The sequence below is a fragment of the Mirounga leonina genome, unplaced genomic scaffold (assembly GCF_011800145.1).
Source record: "Mirounga leonina isolate KUSES-001 unplaced genomic scaffold, KU_Mleo_1.0 Mir_115, whole genome shotgun sequence".
Classification (NCBI taxonomy): Eukaryota; Metazoa; Chordata; class Mammalia; order Carnivora; family Phocidae; genus Mirounga; species Mirounga leonina.
The window spans coordinates 91,501,693-91,517,002 of NW_023270268.1; the positions used below are offsets into that span (position 1 = coordinate 91,501,693).

General features: G+C 38.5%; 1 protein-coding gene across 3 annotated transcripts in view; it reads right to left on the reverse strand.

Moving 5' to 3' along the window:
- Positions 1–15,310, reverse strand: part of CFAP91 (cilia and flagella associated protein 91) — a 109,149-nt gene that overhangs the window by 35,429 nt on the left and 58,410 nt on the right. For all 3 annotated transcript variants that reach the window (XM_035000085.1, XM_035000084.1, XM_035000083.1), the window contains exons 7-10: positions 12,343–12,520; positions 7,839–7,996; positions 5,294–5,476; positions 3,914–4,056 (exon numbers count right to left, since the gene is read on the reverse strand). In XM_035000085.1, coding sequence (XP_034855976.1) covers positions 3,914–4,056; positions 5,294–5,476; positions 7,839–7,996; positions 12,343–12,520 — 662 coding nt within the window. The remainder of the gene's footprint in view (positions 1–3,913; positions 4,057–5,293; positions 5,477–7,838; positions 7,997–12,342; positions 12,521–15,310) is intronic.

Below are 15,310 nucleotides of genomic sequence, written 5' to 3' on the forward strand. Positions count from 1 at the left end.
TAGTGGTTGCCAGGGGCTAGGGGGAAGAAGGTAATTGGGAGTGACTCCTAATGGGTATGTGGTTTCTTTTTGGGATAATGAGAATGTTTCAGAATTAGATAATGGTGATGGTTGAATAATCTTGTGTATATGTATACTAAAAGCAACTGAACTGTTTATTTTAAAAGAGTGAATTTACTGGTATGTGAATTATATCTTTAAAAAACCACATAGGAGAAATAAAGACTTCCTGAGACAAAAACTGAGAATTCATTGCCAGGAGAACTTCCCTATAATAAATGGTAAAACAAGTTTTCCAGGCAGGAGCAAAGTGACATAGGTCAGAGACTTGCATTTCTATAAAGAAAGGAACAGTGGCATAGAAAGAATAAATGAAGTAAAATAAACTGTTTTTTCTTATTTTTAATTGATCCAAAATATGACTGTTAAAGCAATAAGAGTAAGAATGTATTGGGCTATTATAGCCTATGGATCCGTGAAGTGAACGACAGCAATGCCACAGGGACAGTAGGGATGAATGGGGAATAATCTGCTATAAGGGACCGGCACTGCATGGAAAGTGACAGGATTATCTGACGGTGGACTTAGATTATTTTATATGTAAACCCATATGCTAGTTCACAAGACAAGCCTCACTAAGTTTCAAAGAATAGGGATCCTTGACCACAAAGTAAAGGAGTTAGGAGTGAATTCAAAAATGAGTTAAAACTTAGGGCGCCTGGGTGGCTCAGTCATTAAGCGTCTGCCTTTGGCTCAGGTCATGATCCCAGGGTCCTGGGATCGAGCCCCACATCGGCCTCTCTGCTCGGTGGGAGGCCTGCTTCTCCCTCTCCCACTCCCCCTGCTTGTGTTCCCTCTCTCGCTCTGTCTCTCTCTGTCAAATAAATAAATAAAATCTTAAAAAAAAAAGAGTTAAAATTCCTGCATATTTGGAAATTTAAAAACTTAAATACAGGTTCAAGAACCATAACAGATGTTTTAAAAAATTAGATACTAGGGGCGCCTGGGTGGCTCAGTCGTTAAGCGTCTGCCTTTGGCTCAGGTCATGATCCCAGGGTCCTGGGATTGAGCCCCACATCGGGCTCCCTGCTCGGTGGGAAGCCTGCTTCTCCCTCTCTCACTCCCCCTGCTTGTGTTCTCTCTCTCTAGCTAACTCTCTCTCTCTAATAAATAAATAAAATCTTTAAAAAAAATTAGATACTAATATTGATAAACAGTCCATATCAAAACTAATGGACTATACCACAATCCGTGTTTTGAAGGAAACACCCTTCAATACTTCTATAAAACTGATGAGTGCCTGAAAATTAATGAGCCCATGTCTACTTTAAGTTAGGAAGAGAACTACAAAACAAAAAGAAAGAAGAAAGATATATATGAATGGGAGTTACTGCAAATGAAAAAATATATATAGTAGAGAAAACCAACAAAGTCAAAATTTCATTCTTTGGAAAAACAATACCAAGAAAATTAATAAGCCTCCAGTAAAACTGAATAAGGAAAAAGAATGAAAGCACAAATAAATAATATTATGAATGAAAAAAGTAGGCATGATTATAGATACCACAAACATTAAAAAGATTTTAAATAATGCTATCAACAACCATATGTCAAAAAATATGAAAAGTTAGGTGCAATAAACTTTACAAAGAAAATGTATTTTACCAGGGCACCTGGTTGGCTTAGTCGGTTAAGTGTCCAACTCTTTGTTTTGGCTCAGGTCATGATCTCAGGGTCCTGAGATTGAGCCCCGCATTGGGCTCTGCACTGGGCATGGAGCCTGCCTAAGATTTCTCTCTCTTCCTCTGCCTCTGCCCCTCTTCTGCCCCCTTCTTCTCTCCCTCCCTAAAAAAATAAAAATAATAATAAAAAAGAAATTAAAATAAGAAAGAAAATGTAATTTACCAAAACAATACAGACAGTTCTGTAAGTAGTAAGGAAACTGAAGGAGTAGTTAGAATTTTCCCATGAAATTTCCCATGAAGAAAACATCAGAAGAATGTCATCTGAAGAAATAGATCATCTTAAACTTATTTAAACTCCTTTCAAAAGTAGAAAAGAAAGACTACTCTGAAGTCATTTCAGAAGACCTGCATAACTCTGACACCAATGCCATATGGAGTCAAAATTAAGAAAGAAAAATAAGGCCATTTCACTCATGAATATGGAATCAAAATTCTGCAAAACATATTAGTAAATCAAATCCAACAATGTATTTTTTTTTTCTTTTTCAAATTTTTATTTAAATTCTAGTTAACATATAATGTAATATCAGTTTTAGGAGTCGAATTTAGTGATTCATCACTTACATATAACACACATGCTCATCATAACAAGTGCCCTCCTTTTTTTTTTTTTAAAGATTTTATTTATTTATTTGAGAGAGAGAGAGAGAGAAGAGCACATGAGAGGGGGGAGGGTCAGAGGGAGAAGCAGACTCCCTGCCGAGCAGGGAGCCTGATGTGGGACTCAACTGAGTCACCCAGGTGCCACAAGTGCCCTCCTTAATACCCAACAGTGTATTAAAAATAAAACACCTTGACCAAATTAGGTTCATCCCAGTATGTAAGGGCAGATTGTTTGTAAAACAAATACAAAAACAAAAAACCCCCAGAAACTATAAATGTTCCTTATTACAATAATTTTAAAAAGAAAAAAATATATAATTACCTCAATAGATAACAGATAAAACATGTGCTAAAATTCAGCATGAACACATGATTAAAAGCTTTAGTAAATTAGGAATAGAAGAGAACTTCCATACCCTAATAAAGTGTATTTGAAAAAAACTTACAGGAAGTGAGAGAATAATGAACACAGAGTTCAGAATGGGTAAATGGAGAGAGGGGGATGAGGTGGGAAAGATACATGAATGATTGTCAAAGTCCTTTTTTTTTTTTTTAGAGAGAAAGAGCGCATGCGTGACTTGCAGGGTGGGTAGGGGCAGAGGAAGGAAGAGAAAGAATCTTAAGCAGGCTCCATGCCCAGTAGAGATCATGACCTGAGCTATAATCAAGAATCAGACGCTTAACCAACTGAGCCACCGAGGTGCCCCGAGGTCCTAATTTTTATATTGAGTATGGGCTCCCGTGGATTCTTATTCTATTACTAAAACCAACTGAACAAACAAATTCATGGACCAGTGATGAGATTATGTCATAACCAGTGAGTCTCAAAGGGTAGTTCCTGCAGATCTGCATTACCTAGAAACTTGTAACACATGCAAATACTCCAGCCCCACCCCAGACCTACTGAGTCAGAGACTTTGGGGGTTGGGCCCAGCAACATGTGTTTTAATATGTCCTCTAGGTGATTCTGATGCATGCTAAAGACTGAGCAGAGTGATCATAAATCATGAATTCTAGAGTCTTTACACCTATAGTCCAATTAACAAAAAGGAAGCAAGCACAGCTGGTGGATGCTGTGTATTTGTTTCATGGGGATAACCATTGCACTTTCTCATTTAATTGAGCTTTAAACCAGATTAGAGAGGACTTGAACGTGACTCCCTTTCTTCCTGATGCTCTGGTAATAAATCTAAAAGGGAAAAAATGAGGCCTATTACACTATTAAAACCAGCAGTAATTCCTAACACTAGAAACTTGCTGCAAACCCCTCAATGTAGTGTCAGATTTTATTATGTAGATCTAAAGTCAGAACCACTTTTAGGAAGTAGCATGTCTTCTGCAAATGGGGAGAAGAGCCTCCAACAGATTTTCCTACGGTTTGAAATGAGGGGAAAAAACATTGGTTCAACATAGCACTGGCAACTTTCAGAAGATAAAAATCTGGAGAGGAGAAAAAATGTAGAGTCATGTGTTGAGAACTACTGGACATTGCAGTTTTGGAGATGTAGCATTTCACTGCGAGAAAGTCCCACTAACAGCATCTTGTCTACGAATAAGCATCATACCTTATGAACTTCTGCCAACTCATGGTCCATCCTTGCTGCCCTCTTGAGAAAACCAGCTTTCGTGGTAGTGACTTTTGGCTTTGGAGGTCTAATTCGGGGTTGTGTCACAAAATCTGGGAGACATGACTCAAGTTCAACTAATCCTACAGGAAGGAAGTACATGATTTTAATATTCAGTGATTAAATTTAATGCTTTGAAGGCATATTGTTAATTTTAGTAGCTGTTTGCCAAGTGGTTTCATTTAGAATTATTGATAAGATATAGTTCACATAATTGACATGGCCCCAACATGTAAAGCAAATTTCTGCATAATTAACTCATATTCTCAGTAATTTAGACCATAAAATGAGAAATGCATTCTTTTTTTTTAAAGATTTTATTTATTTATCTGAGAGAGAGAGAGAAAGAGAGCACACAAGCAGGGGAAGGGGCAGAGGGAGAAGCAGACTCCCCACGGAGCAGGGCGTCCAATGCAGGGCTCGATCCCAGAACCCTGGGATCATGACCTGAGCTGAAGGCAGACGCTTAACTGACTGAGCTACCCAGGCACCCCAAGAAATGCATTCTAATTAAATATTTCCCTACAGAAAAGTAATAAGTTCTATGATAATAGCCAACAGAAAATTGGTGATCATATGATACATGGGACCACCATTCTGTAGTGGATATACACCAATTTATCATACTGTGCTCTGGAGATGATCAGCCAGAGCTACAAGTTCAACATTGTGACCATCAATTCATCATCTTGGCCATGAATCCATGAATCCATAAATTTATCCCCTAGTTATCCATTTTCTTGCCCACTAGTTTTCTAGCACTTCTTCTTAAAGACTGATTTCATGATATATTCCTTGTTTACTTTGTAAACATGGTATAAAAGTTTATTCGTTTCATTTTTGTGAAATGAGAAATTATTAGTGACACTGAACATGTTTAAAGGTTTAGTAGCTAAACACTGCTATATTGTTATACAATATATCCATTTACTTATTTTTTTAAGATTTTATTTATTTGAGAGAGAGAGTGAGAGACAGAGACAGCGAGAAAGAGCACGAGTGGGGAGGAGAGGGAGAAGCAGGCTCCCTGCTGAGCGAGGAGCCCAATGCAGGGCTTGATCCCAGGACCCTGGAATCATGACCTGGGCCGAAGGCAGCAGCTTAACCAACTGAGCCACCCAGGTGCCCCAGTATATCCATTTATTTACTTGGGTCTTAGGAGTTTTTATTGATTTATATGAACTTGTATTAATAAAATTAAATGTGTTCATTGCTATTTCTTGAAAATATTATTTGCTGTTTAGCCTTTAATCTAATACTTCCCTTCTAGTACTTCAATACTCCTCTTATACTGGACTTGTAATTATGTAAATTGCTTACCTTCATAGGTGTTGAGATAGTGGTTTTTTACCACAAAGTCCTCTGAATTGTTGTCAGGGAAACGACCAAGACGAGACAGAGGTCCATAGACCTGTGATGCATAATCACAATAATCCCTGATGATATTCCTTCTCTCCAGCTTCCCTTCTATATTCTTTCCCTTTCCCACAAGTTTTCTGATTGCTAGAATAAAACATACCTCTGTGACTATCTTCAAAGTATTGTTCTGAATAAATGCATAATAATAAACCAGTTCTACTTTTATTCACAGGGAAGCTACTGAACTGAATGAATTTCATGATGACCACTCACTGCAGCCAGGTCTGTCATCTGTGTGGCCCAGAGCATCATGAGACAAGTGGGAGTGACAGAAGCTGAGTCAATTAGCATCCTCAGTTGATACTCATCAAAAATCTTTTATAAGTGCATTCCAAGCTCTGAGGCAAGAAAGGGTATTCAGTAAGTTTGTCAAGCTAATGAAAGAAATTAAAAGTAACCAAAAAAAGACCTGGTCAGTGGAGATTTGGAGAATTATTTTCTCCTAGGAAAATAATTGCAAGGGAGGGAAGACTACAGGTTCTTCAATAATCTCTTTTCATCTTGGCTAACAACAGAATAAAACATAATGTATCCCAGCTTAGAGCTTTCAGAACTGTTTGGCCGACAGAGGGAAAAGGCTCAGCTGTGCACTCTAAGGAGTCATGCTTCCTACCTCCGCCTGCTCCTTTTCTTTCAGTCCTATCACAGATCCACCCCGTTCGAGGGCTCCACGCTGTGCACTCTCAATGGGTGAAAATCATACTGTGGGATAGCAAAGTCTTATCGTAAGAGGCGGCTGCATGCACCACAGCTGCCTTGTGGGCATTTATGTTTGATTCTCCATGCTTTTGTGTGTGACTTGGGGTTTTGGAATTAAATAAAAATAGTTTTATTTTTATTTAATTTTGTTATTTATCTTTTTTTTTATTAGTTTCAGAGGTAAAATTTAGTGATTCATCAGTTGCATATAACATCAGTGCTCATTACCTCAGGTGCCCTCCTTTAACCCCCTCCCCTCTAGCAACCCTCAGTTTGTTAGCTACAAAAGTTAGTCAGCTCATCATTAGTTATATCAAGTATGGAAATGAAAAAAATGTTGACAATATCTAACTGCATATCTCACAGCTATTTAAATGTTATTTTCTCACACACAAAAACGTTCAGGGGCAAAAAAGTGAAAGCAGATAACAGGCACCCGACTTATTGGGGGGGGTCTTGAAGGCCTCCCTGAGGAAGTGACATTTGAGGTCGTCTTAGCCTGGTTCCCCCAAAGGCAGAGCCTGAGACAAAGGCATGTGTCAGGTAGTTTATTTGGAAGGCTACTGATCCCAGAGGGCTGGAGAGAGGGACAGGAGGAATTAATAAAAAAAAGTAATAATAATAAAATAAAATAAAAATAAAATAAAATAAGCAAGCTAGTCAACCCATCATTAGTATTGTGAAGTATTGAAAAGAAATTGTTGACAATATCTAAAGATCTAGGCATACCTAGCATCTAGTTAAAAGTTATTTTCTCACATCAAGAAAACGTTAAAAGTTAAGTTCACTGATAATAATTTTAAGGAAGTTTTATAATTGTTCTACTTTTGCTAGAAAAATAACAAATTTGATTTTTTTAAATATTGTGATTATTCTAATATGCATAGAAATGGCTAATTTGCATATAATTGATACATTACAATTTTATAAGTAAATTACATAAAAAGTTACTAAGCAAATAAAACTATAAAGTTAAATACTAATAAGTTAAAAGTTTTTAATTTAATTTTTATTCATTTTTATTATTTTTTTTTGAGAGGGAGAGAGATAGAGGTGGGGGGCGGCAAGGGGCAGAGGGAGAGAGTGAGAGAGAAGCCTAAGTAGTAGGCTCCACACCCACTGAGGAGCCCAACGTGGGGGCTTGATCTCACGACCCTGAGATCATGACCTGAGCCGAAATCAAGAGTCAGACACTTAACCAACTGAGCCATGCAGATGCCCCTTTTTTAATTTTAATTCAAAAATTTTATATAGTCATTCCTAATCATCCACTGACTGCTCTTTTTATGTGTACAGATAGAGTACATAAACAGATAAACAGTATATCCATGGTATTAAAATTTCATGGAAGAGGGTGAGCAGGAGAAAAGATGTCTAAATGTCTCATTTAAGAGCAATAACAACAAAAAAAAAAGGTTGTGAAATAGGGCTTTCCATCCAGGACTTCAACCTATGAATATGGGAAGCCCAACCCCTTACACTTACCCCACCCCACACACAAACATATACAATAACATCACAATAATCACAATAATGTCAATAACTTGACTACCTGTTAGAACATCATTACTTGGCTTTCTTAGTGAGGAATTTTCTTCCACTCTTCTACTTTTGAGAAATAATTCATCTCCTTTACTTATTTAATAACACTAGGACTCAAGAGAATTATATCTAAATCAGGTTTGATCAAAGATTCAAAGCAAAGCCAACCCTCCCATTCTCTTCACTGTTCATATTACACCATTACCTGATACATGTGTGTGCTGAATCCGTGCCAATTTTGCCTCCTTTGCTTCCTGCAATTGACACCATCGGGCATTCAGGTGCTTCATGTTCACTTCGTTTTGATTCTCATCACGCTTTCTCAGCAGCTTTTTTAGAATTTCCAGGCGAATCTCCTGCAGTCTTTAAGTAAATCACCAAACATAAAGACCTATTTGGTATCCCAGAGTGTTCTACTAGAGAGAAGGGAAACACCTGCCATAAACAGGATCCTCTTTTTGGGCTGGTATCATATTCACATACTTAAAAAGACTGCTCTGCCAAAAGTGTGACAAGTGGATTGGGTGTTTGGGGGACGCAACTCAATAGTGAGTCTCTCTATAAAAGGAATATGTATGAGCATATTTCTGAAATGCAAAGAAGAGTATGCCAGGTAAATAAAAGGGCTCTCCAGGCAGATGGGCCTAAATGAACAACAAGATGTTTGTGCACGGTTCCAGGCCCACAGGTATGGGCTGGGGAGTTAAGTAATATGAGTGAAGAGAAAATGAGGCAGCATGATATTTTAAGGAATAAATGTGAAAATGCCAGTGTCTGGCGCATACAGACATCCAATCAATCTTCGTTTCCCTTCCGCTTACCTTTAGCTTGTTCTCCTAGAGCTAGCTACCTTGCTCATGTGTATACAACAATGTACACATGACTTCAAAACCTGTACCTCGGGCGCCTGGGTGGCTCAGTCGTTAAGCATCTGCCTTCAGCTCAGGTCATGATCCCAGGGTCCTGGGATCGAGTCCCACATTGGGCTCCCTGCTCAGCGGGAAGCCTGCTTCTCCCTCTCCCACTCCCCCTGCTTGTGTTCCTGCTCTCGCTGTGTCTCTCTCTGTCAAATAAATAAATAAAATCTTTAAAAAAAAAAAAAAATTTCAAAACCTGTACCTCTGGCCCAGGTATTTCTGAACCAGAATTCCTGTCTACTTGAATTTCCAGGTATCCCTTGACAACTTCAAGAAAAAACCCCACTCATTTTGTTCCCCCAGAAATCTACCCTTTCTTACATCTTCTTCCTTCCCCTAACAATTCCTCCTCTAAAACACTTCTTGCATCCATTCCCTAGCTCATGTTTTTATCATCCCTCTCCTAACTTGGACTCTAGTTGCTAATCTACTCTCTCCTTCCAATCTTGCTCCACACAGCTGTCAAGATTTTCCTTCCTAAAATAGACATTTGAACATTTTAATCTTACTTAAAAATTCATAGAGTAATTTATTCAGCTACTTATTTGTCAAATATTTATTAAGTGCTCACCAAATGCCAGGCAGGAAACAAACAATGATGAACAAGATAAAACGCCTTCTCTCAAGAAGCACTGTTCTATTGGAGCAGGCATATCAACTAGCATTTTATAAGGAGATAAATACCAGGCCAGAAGAATGAAGACTGTAGGAGAAGAAATGACAGAGCATCTATGTCTAGCACTATTCCCAGTGGATCCAGGAAGGTGGGGAGGGCTTCTTTACAGGAGCCATTAACTCTGTAGTCTTGAGGATAAACAAGGATTGAGATTTGCCACATAGACAAGGGAAAAGTGAGGCCTCAGCAGAGGAAAGTTCAACTCAAAGGACTAGAGACAGAGCTAACATGTCATACTGGTGGAGCTTCTCAAAGCAAACATACCGGGGAGGGTGGGGAAGTAGTGAAAAGTGAATATGGAGAAACAGGTGTTTTTAAAAATAAGCCACAAACCAATAGTCACCTTTCTCTCTGGACTTAGAAATCCTAAGTTCATTCTCAAATTCATCACTTACCTCAATTCCTTCAGTCATAAAATGGACATAATCATATCTGTCCCATAAGGTTGTTGTGAGCATTAGATGAGTTAATGTATACAACATGGTACAACAGTTGAGCATGCATCAGATAATCTGGAGTCGACCACCTGACTCAGTAGGTCTGGGATGGTGCCCGAAAATCTGGATTTCTAACAAATTCCCAGGTAATGCTGATGCTGCTGGTTTGTGGACCACAATTTGAGAACTAGTGGCTTGGAACATGGCTCCAACACATAGTAAGCACTCTGCAACTTAACATGCTCTGTGAATATCATCATCATCATCACTAATATTATCTACCTGATGGCTTCTTACTAACCCTTCAACACCCAGCTCAGAGGCTACCTTCTCACAATAATTTTCCCAAATCTCCACCCACCCCAAACAGAACGAGCCAGGAACATTTTAAATGTTTTTAATGCCCTTCTGATAAGCATATCTCTCTCCAAATTACAGCAATAAATTTAATTTTCTACAGACGGGATTGGGCACCCGATACCTACTTTGCATTCTTTAATTGCAAGCTTTTACCAAAACATCACACAGTCTGGATTCAGGGTTAATAGAAGGTGTTGTAAAAAGATAAACATATTTTGAATTCAGAACCACGCTGAGTCTCTAAGTGTCTTGGTTCTTAACTCTCTTTTGTGTAAGCACACCGTCAGGGGCTGTGGTGGCATTGCGATGAGCAGTGAAGTGCCTCAGCTCAGCCTAGGACAAAGGACAACCTCATCAAGTTCCCTTCCTTCCTTCCTTTTTTTTTTTTAAGATTTTATTTATTTATTTGACAGAGAGAGACACAGCAAGAAAGGGAACAGAAGCAGGGGAACTGGGAGAGGGAGAAGCAGGCTTCCCGCTGAGCAGGGAGCCCGATGCAGGGCTCGATCCCAGGACCCTGGGATCATGACCTGAGCCGAAGGCAGACGCCCAATAACTGAGCCACCCAGGCGCCCCTTTCCTTTCTTTACTGCTAGGGAGTTGTAATTGTGAGGTTTTCATCCTTTCCACACATTCCAAGGACAGCCTCATTATTGAAAATACATTAGTTAAATGATTGAAAACCAGAAGTACCTCAGCATATTGTTATTTATGCACCGTGAGCTCATCTCTTAATTGAGGAATTCCACAATTTGTCTTTTAAATAGAAAATGCCCCATTAGCTGTAGCTAGAACCCAAGGTGTCCTGACTGTGAATCCAATACCGGGAGGAATAAGAGGATTAGCTAGGAGGCTGATGGATATGAAGAGGGCCTAGGCCCAGGCAGAGTGGCACTGGGAATGAACAGAAAGGGTCAGTTTGAAAGACTGATGAATGGATAAAGAAGATATGGCATACACACACACACACACACACACAGGAATGTTACTCAGCCATGAAAAAATAATGAAATGTTGCCATTTGTAACAAAGTGGATGGAGCTAGAGTATATTATGTTGAGTGAAATAAGTCAGTCAGAGAAAGGCAAATACCATATTATTTCACTCATATGTAGATTTTAAGAAACAAAACAGATGAACATATGGAAAGGGGAAGAAAAAGGAGAGAGGGAAGCAAACCATAAGAGGCTCTTACCAATGGAGAACAAACTGAGGGTTGATGCAGGGAGGTGGGAAGGGGATGGGCTAGATGGGTGATGGGGATTAAGGAGGACGCTTGTGATGAGCACTGGGTATTCTATATAAGTGATGAACCACTAAATTCTAATCCTGAAACCAATATTGCAGTGTATGTTAATGAACTATAGTTTAAAAATTTAAAAAGAGGGGGCCTGGGTGGCTCAGTTGGTTAAGCGACTTCCTTCGGCTCAGGTCATGATCCCAGAGTCCCGGGATCGAGTCCCGCATCGGGCTCCCTGCTCGGCGGGGAGTCTGCTTCTGCCTCTGACCCTCCCCCACTCATGTACTCTCTCTCTCTCATTCTCGCTCTCTCAAAATAAATAAATAAATCTTTAAAAAAAAAAATTAAAAAGAAAGATATTTCAGGGGTGCCTGGGTAGCTTAGTCAGTTAAGCATCTGCCTTTAGCTCAGGTCATGATCCCAGAGTCCTGGGATCAAGCCCCACATCGGGCTCCCTGCTCAGCGGGGAGCCTACTTCTCCCTCTCCCTCTGCAGTTCCCTCTGCTTGTGCTTGCTCTCTCTGTCAAATAAATTTTAAAACTCTTAAAAAAAAAAAAGGCATTTCAGTGGGATTCTGTGATAGTCTAGAATTTCTCTAAAGAGAAAAAGGAAGGGGCGCCTGGGTGGCTCAGTCGTTAAGCGTCTGCCTTCGGCTCAGGTCATGGTCCCAGGGTCCTGGGATGAGCCCCGCATCGGGCTCCCTGCTCCGCGGGAAGCCTGCTTCTCCCTCTCCCACTCCCACTGCTTGTGTTCCCTCTCTCGCTGTATCTCTCTCTGTCAAATAAATAAAATCTTTAAAGAGAAAAAGGAAGAGAAGAATCACAGATGTTTTGAGGAATTCTTCAAATCTGAGTTCCATGCTTAACTTTACACACAAGGAGGGCATTATACATTTTTATGTTGTTAGAGAGAAAATTATAGAGCTATTATTCCCAAAAGAAACAGAAACCCAACTTTCTATCTCTATAGGTAGAAGGTTGCTTTTAAACCCATACATTTGGGGAAATGCTTTACAGATAAAAAGTATTTACATTACTCCACCAGCACAGGTGCAACTGTCTGGGTAATCTAGAACTTACTTTTCAATCTCCTGCTCTCTGAAGGCCCACTCCTTCCTCTCCATCGCATTCATCATCCTCCTCCTCTTCTCAAACTGGGAGGTGTCACTCAGACAGGGAAGAGTGGCTTCCCAAGCACGCTTCTCCCGGGCACGTTCTATCATCTCAACCTCAGCTTGTCCTGCTGGGAGCCCTCGACCTGGATGATGAAGCAAAGCACTTTAGAAACATATGGACAAACTCATGTACCTTTCAGTATTTAGTTTATTCCCTTTCAGTTCCTGTCCTCTTGAACTTCAAGGATTATGACAAGACGAAATGATATTAGCAAACATCCTCCTGATGTGCCTCACAGCTTGTTATCTGTGCCCTGTACTATCTCTTGTTAGTTATTCAGCCAGAAGACATTTTAGTTGCACATAAGATGCTAGACAGTATTTGAAGAATATCACGTGACTACTGAATAATCATACCTTGGAATGTCCTATATTAGACAAATCAATATTTTGAAATACAAGGAAATATCAAAGTAACTTACAGAAGGTCACAGCTGGTAAGTGGTAGAAATCAGGATTTGAACATTGCAATCTGACACTTGTGGTCTTATTACTACTCTATACTCCCTCTCTATTAGAGAAATGAAACAAAAATGAACTATATAGACAAGCCCACAGCTAACATCATACTCAACAGTGAGGTTGAAAGCTTTTCCTCTAAGATCAGGAACAAAACAAGAGCCTACTCTTATCACTCCTATTCAACATAGTACTAGAAGTCCTACCCAGAGCAATCAGGCAAAGAAGAAATAAAAGTCAACCAATTGAAAAGGAAGAGGTAAAATGGTTTCTGTTTGCAGATAACATGATCTTATATATAGAAAACTATAAAGACTATCAAAAATGGTTGGAACTAACAAATGAATTCAATAAAGTTGCAGGATATAAAATCAACATACAAAAATCAGTTGCGTTTTTATATATTAACAATGAACTACCTAAAAAACAAAGAAAATAATCCCATTTATAATTGAATCAAAAATAATAAAATAGGGGGGCACCTGGATGGCTCAGTCAGTTAAGCATCTGCCTTTGGCTCAGGTCATGATCCCAGGGTTCTGGGATTGAGCCCCTCCTTGGGCTCCTTACTCAGTGGAGAGTCTGCTTCTCCCTCTCCTTCTACCCTTCCCCACCCGGCTCGTACTCTCTCTCTCTCTCTCAAATAAATAAAAAAATCTTAAAATAATAATAGGAATAAATTTAACCAAGGAGGTAAAAGATCTATACACTAAAAACTATAAAATACTGATGAAAGAAATTGAAGATGACAAAAGTAAATGGAAAAATATCCCATGTTCATGGATTGGAAGAATTAATTTGTTAAAATATACATACTACACAAGGTCATCCACAGATTCAACACAATCTCTAGTAAGATCCCAATGACATTTTTTACAGAAATAGAAAAAACAATTGTAAAATTCATATGGCACCATAAAAAAAACAAACAAACCCAAAGAGCCAAAGCAACTTGAGAAAGAAGAACAAAGCTGAAGGCATCATACTTCCTGGTTTCAAACTATATTACAAAGCTACAGTCATCAAAACAAAATAGTATTGACATAAAAACAAAAGCATAGACCAATGAAACAGATTCAAGAGCCCAGAAATAAACCCAGATATCATCAACTAATATTTGACAAGGGAGCCAAGAAAACTCAGTGGGAAACATACTTTCTTCAATAAGTGGGGCTGGGAAAATTGGATATTGGCATGTAGAAGAGTGAAACTGAATCCCTAACTTACACCAATCATAAATATTAACATGAAATGGATTAAATACTTAAATGTAAAACTCCTAGAAGAAAACATAGGGGAAAATCTTCTTGATACTGGTTTTGGCAATGATTTTTTGTATATGGCCAAAAGCACAAACAACAAAGCAAAAATAAATCAAATGGGACATCAAACTAAAAAGCTTCTGCACAGCAAAAGAAATGAGCAACAAAATGAAATGGCAACCTATGGAGTGGAAGAAAATATTTTCAAACCATACATCTGATAAGGGGTTAATATCCTAAATATATTAGGAACTCCTACAAATCAATAGCAAAAACCAAAATAATGCAATTAAAAAATGGACAAAGGACCTGAATAGACATTTTTCCAAAGAAGATATACAAATGGCCAGCAGGTACATGGAAGGTACCCAACATCACTAATTATCAGAGAACTACAAAAGAAAAACACAATGAGATATTACTTCACACCTGTTAGGATACGTGTTTTCAAAAAGACAAGAGATAACAAATGCTGACAAAGATATAGAAAAAAGGAAACTCTAGTACACTGTTCACAGGAATGTAATTGCTACAGCCACTATGAAAAATAGTATGGAGGTTCCTCAAAAAATTAAAAATAGAGGTACCATATGATTCAGCAATTCCACTTCTGGGAATATATCTGAAGGATATGAAATTACTATCTCAAAGAGATATCTGTACCCCCCATGTTCACTGCAGCATTATTTACAGTAGCTAAGACATGGAAACAACTTAAGTGTTCATCAACACATGGATGTATAAAAAAAATGATATAAATGTATATAATTCCTATATAACATATTAAATATAATTGACATATATTGACTATAATATGTGATAAATTTTATTTTATATGCAATATAAAATATATAAAATTCAGCCATACAAAAAGGAAATCCTGCCATTTGTGACAACATGAATGAAACTTGAGGGCATTATGCTAAGTAAAATAAGTCAGACAAAAAGACAAATACTGTATGATCTCACGTATGTCTGGAATCTAAAAAAACTGAATTCATAGAAACAGAGAGTAGACTGATGGTTGCCAAGGGCAAGGGGTGGGAAAAATGGGTGAAAGTGGTCAAAGGGTACAAATTTTCAGTTATATGATGAATAAGTTCTGGATATTTAATATACAGCATAATGACTATAGTTAACAATACTGTATTG